This window comes from Pleurodeles waltl, chromosome 7 (genome assembly GCF_031143425.1).
Source record: "Pleurodeles waltl isolate 20211129_DDA chromosome 7, aPleWal1.hap1.20221129, whole genome shotgun sequence".
In the NCBI taxonomy this organism is placed as follows: Eukaryota; Metazoa; Chordata; class Amphibia; order Caudata; family Salamandridae; genus Pleurodeles; species Pleurodeles waltl.
In genome coordinates this window covers 1,549,792,667-1,549,805,465 of record NC_090446.1, presented here as the reverse complement: position 1 = coordinate 1,549,805,465, position 12,799 = coordinate 1,549,792,667, and the positions used below count along the sequence as shown (strand labels likewise).

General features: G+C 48.4%; 1 protein-coding gene across 1 annotated transcript in view; it reads right to left on the bottom strand.

Annotated features, from left to right (window-relative positions):
* Positions 1-12,799, bottom strand: part of LOC138246687 (potassium-transporting ATPase alpha chain 2-like) — a 37,718-nt gene that overhangs the window by 23,019 nt on the left and 1,900 nt on the right. The window contains exons 2-7 of the mRNA XM_069201455.1: positions 6,541-6,672; positions 3,988-4,047; positions 3,436-3,639; positions 1,960-2,073; positions 460-594; positions 46-163 (exon numbers count right to left, since the gene is read on the bottom strand). Of these exons, the coding sequence (XP_069057556.1) occupies positions 46-163; positions 460-594; positions 1,960-2,073; positions 3,436-3,639; positions 3,988-4,047; positions 6,541-6,672 (763 nt within the window). The remainder of the gene's footprint in view (positions 1-45; positions 164-459; positions 595-1,959; positions 2,074-3,435; positions 3,640-3,987; positions 4,048-6,540; positions 6,673-12,799) is intronic.

The following is a 12,799-nucleotide window of genomic DNA, read 5'->3' as shown; positions in this document are numbered from 1 at the left end:
TACTCAGTACCCTGTGAAGAAAAAAAGATGGCCTCGGTCCCTTACCCTCAAGACAGGTAGTAGAATAGAAGGCCAGGTTCTTGGTCTCGAGGGGATTTTCATGGGAATATTCAGTGGATCGCGGCTGTGGCTCAGACTCTCCCGTCAATGAGGAATTATCAACCTTCAGAACCAACGACACATTATTTGTAACTTGCTGTCAGTGAACTTGGTGAGTTCATAGATTTATTTTGCTTCGGTTTATCCCCAGAACAAATGCTAGTACTGTGACCATGGTTAATCAGTTTTACCTTCCCTGGGTGTTTGTACTATGTGTTAGAGTGAGTGTGAGAGTGAATGTGAGAGTGAGCAGGAGTGTATTCTTCCAACCCATGCTTTGAGTCACATATTAACAGCGGCAATATGGTCATCTGTGCTCTCCATTCATGGACAGAGATGGTGTCTGTTCCACATACTCACCTTGCAGCCATGGCACTCCAGCAGCCGGAGGTCAGCAGGCACCTTATCACCGCCTTTGAACTGCACAATGTCACCCAGTACCAGGTTCTCAGCAAAGACCTCCATCCTCTGCCCATTGCGGATCACTTGAGCTTGCTGCAAAGAAAGAAAGAAAAGGGGGTGAGAGATGGTGGAGCCCATTGGCCACTGGTGGAGACATCAGTCTTCCAAAAACCCTGTTCTTCTGTGTTCTGTGAAGATCACTCCCCTCTAACAGAACTCTCTCCCCCAGGGACTGCTCGCCTCTGCCAGAGAGCACTCACATCTCTCTACTGGCCGTATGGAGAGCCCCGGGCTCCGAACTCTTCCCCAGCAGACCCAGTTAAATCAGTTAATCAACAAATTAATACTAAGTTTAATATCTCTTTGTCCCGATCGCCCAAGGCACCAAACACGCTCACCAGATTGACAAACTGAACTTTTGCAGTAACTTAGGGCCTGATTTAGAGTTTAACAGAGGAGTCTACTCCGCCAGAAATGCGACAGATATCCCGTCTGAAGTTTTACAATCCCATAATAGCCTATGGAGATCGTAATACGGCGCATGGGATATCCATCACATTTGTAACGGAGTAACCCATCTGCCAAAGTCTAAATCAGGCCCTTACACTTTTTTAGTAACTTACATTATCGTAATAACGTACCCTTTTGTGGTAAGTCCAGCACTACACATGGCTACCACTTGTGCTGGAACAGGTGAAAATAGTAGAGCTTGGGACTTGAAATCTCATAGGAAATGATGTTAATTTAAATTATTTCAAATAGCTAAAGCTACATAAAAGAATCACATATTTATTAATTATGAAACATTTAGTAACCTATTTAATGTTAATAAATATTTCATAATTAAAAAATAAGTATGTATTATTTATATATTTTTAACATCACTGTATGGGTTATTATTATTTTTAGAATTCAATAAAAAGTATATAGTATTTTATATCATTTTAAATTAATTTATACTATTTTTATTTTAACTATTTCAAATAATTTAATTTCAGATTATTTTGAGTCCCTTCTTCCATTATCTTCCATGGAAGGTTGTTGCAGCACTAGTGGTAGCCGAGGGTAATGCCAGACAAACTGCAAAAGCGTAAGTTACTACAAAAGCGTAAGTTACTACAAAAGAGCAGTTTCTGAATACTGAAAGGTAATAAACTTACTCAAAAGTGTAAACTTACTCAAAGTGTAAGTGACCTTTGTGAATTAGGCCCACAATCTACCACAAGCTGAGGCAACCACCTCTGACACCACCACCCACTGAACCCTCCTGCTTCTGCAAACCAGGGGATAACCTCTGAGCACACCACCACTGAGAACATTATGCTGCCATTAGCGTGAGGGACCACCTCTGAGCTCTCCCTTTGAGAGCCACTGCTACCACAACACTACTACAGCCCCCTGTGCTCCCACTGCCCCACGAACACTCCACAAATAGATTTAAAAGAACAGGAGCCATACCTGCGGGACCATGTTCTTGAACCCAGCCATGATATTGGTACTTTTGGCCTCTTGGTAGTAGGCGAAGAGAGCCGTCATGACTACCACAGCGACGAGCACAATCGCCAACCACAGCTGGAGAAGAAAAGCATACAGTGGAGATGGATGAGAAGAAAAGGATCTGACCACAATTGGAGAGTAATGAGAAGACTGGAGCAGCATCAGAAGACAACAGACTTCAAAGAGTAACCAACCACAGCAAAAGCAAAGGAGAGAGTGGAGCAGCACCAGAAGGCAACCAACAGCACACAATAATCAACCACAGCATGAGCAGAGGAGGAAGAGTGGAGCAGCACCAGAAGACAAACAACACCACACAATAACCAACCACAGCTAGAGCAGAGGAGGAAGAGCGGAGCAGCACCAGAAGACAACCACCACCACACAATAACCAACCACAGCTAGAGCAGAGGAGGAAGAGCGGAGCAGCACCAGAAGGCAACCACCACCACACAATAACCAACCACAGCTAGAGCAAAGGAGGAAGAGTGGAGCAGCACAAGAAGACAACCACCACCACACAATAACCAACAACAGCTAGAGCAAAGGAGGAAGAGTGGAGCAGCACCAGAAGGCAACCAACACCACACAATAACCAACAACAGCTAGAGCAGAGGAGGAAGAGTGGAGCAGCACCAGAAGGCAACCAACACCACACAATAACCAACAACAGCTAGAGCAAAGGAGGAAGAGTGGAGCAGCACCAGAAGACAACCAACACCACACAATAACCAACGACAGCTAGAGGAGGAAAAGCGGAGCAGCACTAGAAGACAAACAACACCACCCAATAACCAACCGCAGCTAGAGCAGAGGAGGAAGAGTGGAGCAGCACCAGAAGACAAACAACACCACACAATAACCAACCACAGCTAGAGCAGAGGAGGAAGAGTGGAGCAGCACCAGAAGACAACCACCACTACACAATAACCAACCACAGCTAGAGCAAAGGAGGAAGAGTGGAGCAGCACAAGAAGACAACCAACACCACACAATAACCAACCACAGCTAGAGGAGAAAGAGTGAAGCAGCAACAGAAGACAACCAACACCACACAATAACCAACCACAGCTAGGACGGAGGAGGGATGAGTGGAGCAGCATCAGATGATGACTGACATGAGCAGAGCCAGAAGGCAACCAAAATCAATCAACAGCCAACCACAGCTAAAGTGAAGGAGGCAAGAGTGGACCAGCACCAGAAGACAACCAACATCGAAAAAATTACCAACTACAGCTGGAAAGTTGAAAGGGAAGTGGGGCCCAAAAACATAGAAGAGGAAGGTAAGAGGGGACAGTCTGGGGCATAGAGAGGTATCGAAGGGCTTGGGTGAAAGCAGGAAGGCAGTCAGAGTGAAGAAGAAGAAGTGTGGCCACCAGCGTGGCCACCAGGGAGCTTCTGAGGTGGAGGATAAGGGAGGAGATGAAGGACTCTTACGTTGTCTTTTGAGGTGTTGGCATCTTGTGTGTACTGAAGGCCGAAGGCGATGAAGCAGAGGACGGAGCCGATCCAGAAGACAATGGAGAAGCCCCCAATCATCAGCTTGGCAAACTTGACAATCTCAGGCGTCCCCTTGGGTGGGGTCAACTTATTGGGACCATCTCTGGCCAGGAGCTCCTGGACTCTCTCTGTACTGAGGCCCTAAGGAGACAGAGAATCACCCTAAGATCCACTCTCTGCAGGTAATGTCCACGTCTCCCCCGTACTCTGCCTCTTCCTCCATGTTTCTGCGTTACCCCCTGTGCCCTCCTCATCTCCCGCCACTGTCCCTCTCTTCCTGCCCTCTGTATCCGCCCTCCCCTCACTTGATTGACCCGTCAGCTTGCATCAGTTGCACAGGAGCAGAGGTGTGATATGAGGGGCATCTCTGGTGCCCAGGTGCCCAGACTCTGATCTGGGGCAGATAATGGGCTCCAGTCCATGAAGGTGACCAGACCTGGCTAGGGGGGCACGCTTCAGTGCGCTGTAGAGGTCTTCCTGCTGGGTTACCTTCTCTATGTTGACTCCGTACTTCTGTTCCAGCTCTTCCGGTGACAACGTGTGATCCTCCTGCAATTGGAAGCACAGACACCTGTAAGCATGAAACTGGGGTACACTTCCCCACCCCCTTCTCTTCTGCAGCAGCACAGGAGGGACAAACAATGGGGAACCACACTTGGGATGCAAGAGGTGGGCTCACACAAAGCAGGAAGGCTGGGGGGGGCAGAGGTCTGCAGCCTTCTCTGCAATAAAAGCTGTTTCTATCCAGTGCAATCACCCTGCGGGGTTACCAGCAGTGACCAGGTCACAGCATCAGGCAGAGACGTCAGCAGTGACGTCAAAGAGGCTTAGAGTCCTTTGCAAGGGTTACACATGGGAGTCACAGCTGCAATGCCGCTGCTAGTAACACCCCCCCCCCCCCCAGTGCCACAAGAGTCTTCACTCATACAGCACCTTCAACTGTATTTTGGGAATTCAGTCATTTTTTGCCGGATATCAAGTTATGGGTTCAGAAACCTGCACACCCCATCCCCTGACTCCCTGCACAGACCCCAGCCTCGGGCTCTCCTGCAAACCCTCACATCCATTTGAACACCCCAGCTTCTACTGGCACACCCCAGACTTGGCCTCTCCTTGCACAGCCCAGCCTCGGCCTCTCCCTGCACAGCCCAGACTCGGCCTCTCTCTGCACACCCAGGCCTTTCCTTGCACACCCTAGCTCCTCCTTGCACATCCATAGTTCCTCCTTGCACACCCCGGCCTCTGCTTGCACACCCTGGCCTCTCCTTGCACAGCCCAGCCTCGGCCTCTCCCTGCACAGCCCAGACTCGGCCTCTCCCTGCACACCCAGACCTTTCCTTGCACACCCTAGCTCCTCATTGCACATCCCTAGTTCCTCCTTGCACACCCGGCCTCTGCTTGCACACCCTGGCTTCTCTTTGCACACCCCAGCATCTGCTTGCACACCCCGGCCTCTCTTTGCACACTCCGGCTTCTGGTTGCACATACCGGCCTCTGCTTGCACACCCCGGCCTCCCTTTGCACACTCCAGCTTCTGGTTGCACACCCCAGCCTCTCTTTGCACACCCCGGCCTCTAATTGCACACCCTGCCTCTCTTTGCACACCCCGGCCCCTCCCTGCACACCCCGGCCTCTGCTTGCACACCCCAGCCTCTCTTTGCACACCCCAGCCTCTATTTGCACACCACGACCTCTCCCTGCACACCCCGGCCTCTGCTTGCACACCCCAAGCTCTGGTTGCACACCCCGGCATCTCCCTGCACACCCCGGCTTCTGGTTGCACATCCCGAGCTCTGGTTGCACACCCTGGCCTTTCCCTGCACACCCCGGTCTCTGCCTGCACTCCCCGGATTCTGTTTGCACACCCTGGCCTCTGGTAGCACACCCCGGCCTTTGCTTGCACACCCCGGCCTCTCTTTGCACACCTTGGCCTCCGCTTGCACACCCCGGCCTCTCCCTGCACACCCCGAGCTCTGGTTGCACACCCTGGCCTTTCCCTGCACACCGCAGCCTCTGGTTGCACACCCCGAGCTCTGGTTACACACCATCACCTTTTTCTGCACACCATGGCCTCTGGTTGCACACCCCAGCCTCTGGTTGCACACCCTGGCCTTTCCCTGCACACCCGGCCTCTGTTGCACACCCCGGCCTTTGGTTGCACACCCTCGCCTTTTCCTGCACACCCCGGCCTCTGGTTGCACACCCCAGCCTCTGCTTGCACAGCCCGGCCTCTGCTTGCACACACCGGCCTTTGCTTGCACACCCCGGCCTCTCTTTGCATACCTTGGCCTCCGCTTGCACACCCTGGCCTCTTCCTGCACACCCGAGCTCTGGTTGCACACCCTGACCTTTCCCTGCACACCCCGGCCTCTGGTTGCACACCCGGCCTCTGGTTGCACACCCTCGCCTTTTTCTGTACACCTCGGCCTCTGGTTGCACACTCTGGTCTCTGCTTGCACACCCCGGCCTTGGCTTGCACACCCTGTCCTCTCTTTGCACACCTTGGCCTCCGCTTGCACACCCTGGCCTCTCCCTGCACACCCCGAGCTTTGGTTGCACACCCTGGCCTTTCTCTGCACACCCGTCCTCTCGTTGCACACCCCGGCCTCTGGTTGCACACACTCGCCTTCTTCTGCAGACCCCGGCCTCTGCTTACACATCCCGGCCTCTGCTTGCACACCCCGGCCTTTGCTTGCACGCCACGGCCTCTCTTTGCACACCTTGGCCTCCGCTTGCAAACCCCGGCCTCTCCCTGCACACCCCGAGCTCTAGTTGCACACCCTGGCCTCTCGCTGCACACCCCTGCCTCTGGTTGCACACCCCGGCCTCTGGTTTCACACCCTCGCCTTTTCTGCACACCTCGGCCTCTGGTTGCAGACCACGGTCTCTGGTTGCACTCCCTGGCCTTTCCCTGCACACCCGGCCTGTCCTTTTAGATGAAGGCTCTTTTGTGCTCCCCTGTCTTAGCTTTAACCACAATCTGACTGCCCTTGAAGGCCACAGCTGGGGGGAGCGGGAGGGGGAGGCAGAGGCTCTACTTACGATTTCCAGCTCCTTCTTCAGATTCTCCACCTTCTTTCTGTCCTTCTTCTCTTTCTTCTTCAGCTTGAGTGGCTTCTCCATGGCGGAGGCCTCCTTCTCTCCGGCCTCCACCGTGTAGATCTCAGGTGGATCCTGAAAGGAAGAGCAGCCAAGGGTCATGGAGGAGCTTCGATGCGCTGCAGTGATGAGCTCAGGACCCTCGAGGAGGCCATTTCCATCAAGGAGCTGCTCTCCAGGGATGAGGGCGAGTGACGTAATGAGACCCACAGCGGAGCACACTGTGACGTCATCAGCCCAACAGCCGGGCACCCTGTGACGTCATCAGTCCCACAGCCGGGCACCCTGTTACGTCATCAGTTCCACAGCCAATCACCCCGTGACGTCATCGGACCCACAGCCGAGCACCCTGTGATCAGACGTCCTATGTGTAACTTACAGGACTTATCTGCATGTACTGTAATATATTGTACCCCACATGGTCACACTGTAATCTACCTGCATGTACTGTAATATATTGTACCAAGCATGGACACTCTGTAACCTACCTGCATGTACTGTAATATATTGTAACCAGCATGGACACTCCGTCACCTATTCTGCATGTACTATAATATATTGTACCCCACATGGTCACAGAGTAACCTACCTGCATGTACTGTAATATATTGTACCCGACATGCTCACTCTGTAGCCTACCTGCATATACTGTAATATATTGTACCTGACATGGTCACTCTGTAACCTACCTGCATGTACTGTAATATATTGTACCCAGCATGGACACTCTGTAACCTACCTGCATGTACTGTAATATATTATACCCAGCATGCTCACTCTGTAACCTACCTGCATGTACTGTAATATAATGTACCCGACATGCTCACTCTGTAACCTACCTGCATGTACTGTAATATATTGTACCCAGCATGGACACTCTGTAACCTACCTGCATGTACTGTAATATATGGTACCCAGCATGCTCACTCTGTAACCTACCTGCATGTACTGTAATATAATGTACCCGACATGCTCACTCTGTAACCTACCTGCATGTACTGTAATATAATGTACCCGACATGGACAATCTGTAAGCTATCTGCATGCACTGTAATATATTGTACCCGACATGCTCACTCTGTAACCTAACTGCATGTACTGTAATATAATGTACCCGACATGCTCACTCTGTAGCCTACCTGCATGTACTGTAATATATTGTACCCAGCATGGACACTCTGTAACCTACCTGCATGTACTGTAATATATTGTACCCAGCATGCTCACTCTGTAACCTACCTGCATGTACTGTAATATAATGTACCCGACATGCTCACTCTGTAACCTACCTGCATGTACTGTAATATAATGTACCCGACATGGACAATCTGTAACCTATCTGCATGCACTGTAATATATTGTACCCGACATGCTCACTCTGTAACCTAACTGCATGTACTGTAATATAATGTACCCGACATGCTCACTCTGTAACCTACCTGCATGTACTGTAATATATTGTACCCAACATGGACACTCTGTAACCTATCTGCATGCACTGTAATATATTGTACCCGAAATGCTCACTCTGTAACCAACCTGCATGTACTGTAATATATTGTACCCAGCATGGTCACGCTGTAACCTATCTGCATGTACTGTAATATATTGTACCCAGCATGCTCACTCTGTAACCTACCTACATGTACTGTAATATATTGAACCTGACATGGACACTCTGTAACCTACCTGCATGTACTGTAATATATTGTACCTGACATGGTCACGCCGTAACCTACCTGCATGTACTGTAATATATTGTACCCAGCATGGACACTCTGTAACCTACCTGCATGTACTGTAATATATTGTACCCAGCATGCTCACTCTGTAACCTACCTGCATGTCCTTTAATATAATGTACCCGACATGCTCACTCTGTAACCTACCTGCATGTACTGTAATATAATGTACCCGACATGCTCACTCTGTAACCTACCTGCATGTACTGTAATATATTGTACCTGACATGGTCACTCTGTAACCTACCTGCATGTACTGTAATATATTGTACCCAGCACGGTCACTCTGTAACCTACCTGCATGTACTGTAATATATTGTACCCAGCATGGACACTCTGTAACTTACCTGCATGTACTGTAATATATTGTACCCGACATGGACACTCTGTAACCTATCTGCATGCACTGTAATATATTGTACCCGACATGCTCACTCTGTAACCAACCTGCATGTACTGTAATATATTGTACCCAGCATGCTCACTCTGTAACCTACCTGCATGTACTGTAATATAATGTACCCGACATGCTCACTCTGTAACCTACCTGCATGTACTGTAATATAATGTACCCGACATGCTCACTCTGCAACCTACCTGCATGTACTGTAATATATTGTACCCAGCATGGTCACACTGTAATCTACCTGCATGTACTGTAATATATTGTACCCCACATGGTCACACTGTAATCTACCTGCATGTATTGTAATATATTCTACCTGACATGGTCACAGAGTAACCTACCTGCATGTACTGTAATATATTCTACCTGACATGGTCACGCCGAAACCTACCTGCATGTACTGTAATATATTGTACCTGACATGGACACGCCTTCACCTACCTGCATGTACTGTAATATATTGTACCCCACATGGACACTCTGTAACCTATCTGCATGCACTATAATATATTGTACCCGAAATGCTCACTCTGTAACCAACATGCATGTACTGTAATATATTGTACCCAGCATGGTCACGCTGTAACCTATCTGCATGTACTGTAATATATTGTACCCAGCATGCTCACTCTGTAACCTACCTGCATGTACTGTAATATATTGAACCTGACATGGACACTCTGTAACCTACCTGCATGTACTGTAATATATTGTACCTGACATGGTCACGCCGTAACCTACCTGCATGTACTGTAATATATTGTACCCAGCATGGACACTCTGTAACCTACCTGCATGTACTGTAATACATTGTACCCAGCATGCTCACTCTGTAACCTACCTGCATGTACTGTAATATAATGTACCCGACATGCTCACTCTGTAACCTACCTGCATGTACTGTAATATAATGTACCCGACATGCTCACTCTGTAACCTACCTGCATGTAGTGTAATATATTGTACCTGACATGGTCACTCTGTAACCTACCTGCATGTACTGTAATATATTGTACCCAGCACGGTCACTCTGTAACCTACCTGCATGTACTGTAATATATTGTACCCAGCATGGACACTCTGTAACTTACCTGCATGTACTGTAATATATTGTACCCGACATGGACACTCTGTAACCTATCTGCATGCACTGTAATATATTGTACCCGACATGCTCACTCTGTAACCAACCTGCATGTACTGTAATATATTGTACCCAGCATGCTCACTCTGTAACCTACCTGCATGTACTGTAATATAATGTACCCGACATGCTCACTCTGTAACCTACCTGCATGTACTGTAATATAATGTTCCCGACATGCTCACTCTGTAACCTACCTGCATGTACTGTAATATAATGAACCCGACATGGACAATCTGTAACCTATCTGCATGCACTGTAATATACTGTATTGTACCCGACATGCTCACTCTGTAACCTACCTGCATGTACTGTAATATATTGTACCCAGCATGGACACTCTGTAACCTACCTGCATGTACTGTAATATAATGTACCCGACATGCTCACTCTGTAACCTACCTGCATGTACTGTAATATAATGTACCCGACATGGACAATCTGTAACCTATCTGCATGCACTGTAATATATTGTACCCGACATGCTCACTCTGTAACCTAACTGCATGTACTGTAATATAATGTACCCGACATGCTCACTCTGTAACCTACCTGCATGTACTGTAATATATTGTACCCAACATGGACACTCTGTAACCTATCTGCATGCACTGTAATATATTGTACCCGAAATGCTCACTCTGTAACCAACCTGCATGTACTGTAATATATTGTACCCAGCATGGTCACGCTGTAACCTATCTGCATGTACTGTAATATATTGTACCCAGCATGCTCACTCTGTAACCTACCTGCATGTACTGTAATATATTGAACCTGACATGGACACTCTGTAACCTACCTGCATGTACTGTAATATATTGTACCTGACATGGTCACGCCGTAACCTACCTGCATGTACTGTAATATATTGTACCTAGCATGGACACTCTGTAACCTACCTGCATGTACTGTAATATATTGTACCCAGCATGCTCACTCTGTAACCTACCTGCATGTACTGTAATATAATGTACCCGACATGCTCACTCTGTAACCTACCTGCATGTACTGTAATATAATGTACCCGACATGCTCACTCTGTAACCTACCTGCATGTACTGTAATATATTGTACCCAGCACGGTCACTCTGTAACCTACCTGCATGTACTGTAATATATTGTACCCAGCATGGACACTCTGTAACTTACCTGCATGTACTGTAATATATTGTACCCGACATGCTCACTCTGTAACCAACCTGCATGTACTGTAATATATTGTACCCGGTATGCTCACTCTGTAACCTACCTGCATGTACTGTAATATATTGTACCTGACATGGTCACGCTGTAACCTACCTGCATGTACTGTAATATATTGTACCAGCATGGACACTCTGTAACCTACCTGCATGTACTGTAATATAATGTACCCGACATGCTCACTCTGTAACCCACCTGCATGCACTGTAATATATTGTACCCGACATGCTCACTCTGTAACCTACCTGCATGTACTGTAATTTATTGTACCTGACATGGTCACTCTGTAACCTACCTGCATCTACTGTAATATATTGTACCCAGCATGGACACTCTGTAACCTACCTGCATGTACTGTAATATATTGTACCCGACATGCTCACTCTGTAACCTACCTGCATGTACTGTAATATATTGTACCTGACGTGGTCACTCTGTAACCTATCTGCATGCACTGTAATATATTCTACTCCGCACGGTCACATTGTAACCTACCTGCATGTACTGTAATATATTCTACCTGACATGCTCACGCTGTAACCTACCTGCATGTACTGTAATATATTCTACCTGACATGGTCACGCCGTAACATATCTGCATGTACTGTAATATATTGTACCCGACATGCTCACTCTGTAACCTACCTGCATGTACTGTAATATATTGTACCTGACATGGTCACAGAGTAACCTACCTGCATGTACTGTAATATATTAATTAGACCAGTTCTGTGGATCTATCACCATTGATCAGACCGGTGCGCGGATCTATCAATATTAATCAGACCTGGCCGCGGATCTATCACCACAGCAGACAAGGCACTGGACACCACAGGGGGCAAGGCACTGGACACCACAGCGGGCAAGGCACTGGACACCACAGCGGGCAAGGCACTGGACACCACAACCGACTAGGCAGCCAATCACACAAGCTCCCGCCTGCAGCAGCCCAGGGCGCCCAGGATCACAGCAGGCGCCACAGCAGGTCCTCTAGGAGCTTAGCCCGGGCCGAGATTGTGCATCAAGGTTCCCGTTGTTAACTCAAAGGTTTGTTATCTGCAGATGCAGCGCCTCATCATTCAGAGCGTTTTCTTGGCGCCTCTGGTGAATCCGCAGACGCTGAATACATCGGACTCGGTCCTCAGCGTCCTGAAACTGAATATATCGGCCTCTGTCCTCAGTGTCCTCAGACTCTGAATATACCGGACTCTGTCCTCAGTGTCCTCAGACTGAATTCATCTGCCTCTGTCCTCAGGGTCTTCAGACTGAATATATCGGCCTCTGTCCTCAGTGTCCCCAGAATCAACATATCGTCCTCTATTAACAGTGTCCTCAGAGTCGGTCCTCAGTGTCCCCAGACTCTGAATATACCGGACTCTGTCCTCAGTGTCCTCAGACTGAATATATCAGCCTCTGTCCTCAGTGTCCTCAGACTCGGTCCTCAGTGTCCTCAGACTGAATAGATCGGCCTCTGTCCTCAGTGTCCCAGACTCGGTTCTCAGAGTCCTCAAACTCTAAATATACCTGTCTCTTTCCTCAGACTGAATATACCGGACTCGGTCCTTAGTGTCCTCAGACTCTGAATATACCGGATATACCGGACTCTGTCCTCAGTGTCCTCAGACTGAATATACCGGACTTGGTCCTTCCTGTCCTTAGACTCTGAATGTATCGGACTCTGTCCTCAGTGTTCTCAGACTGAAT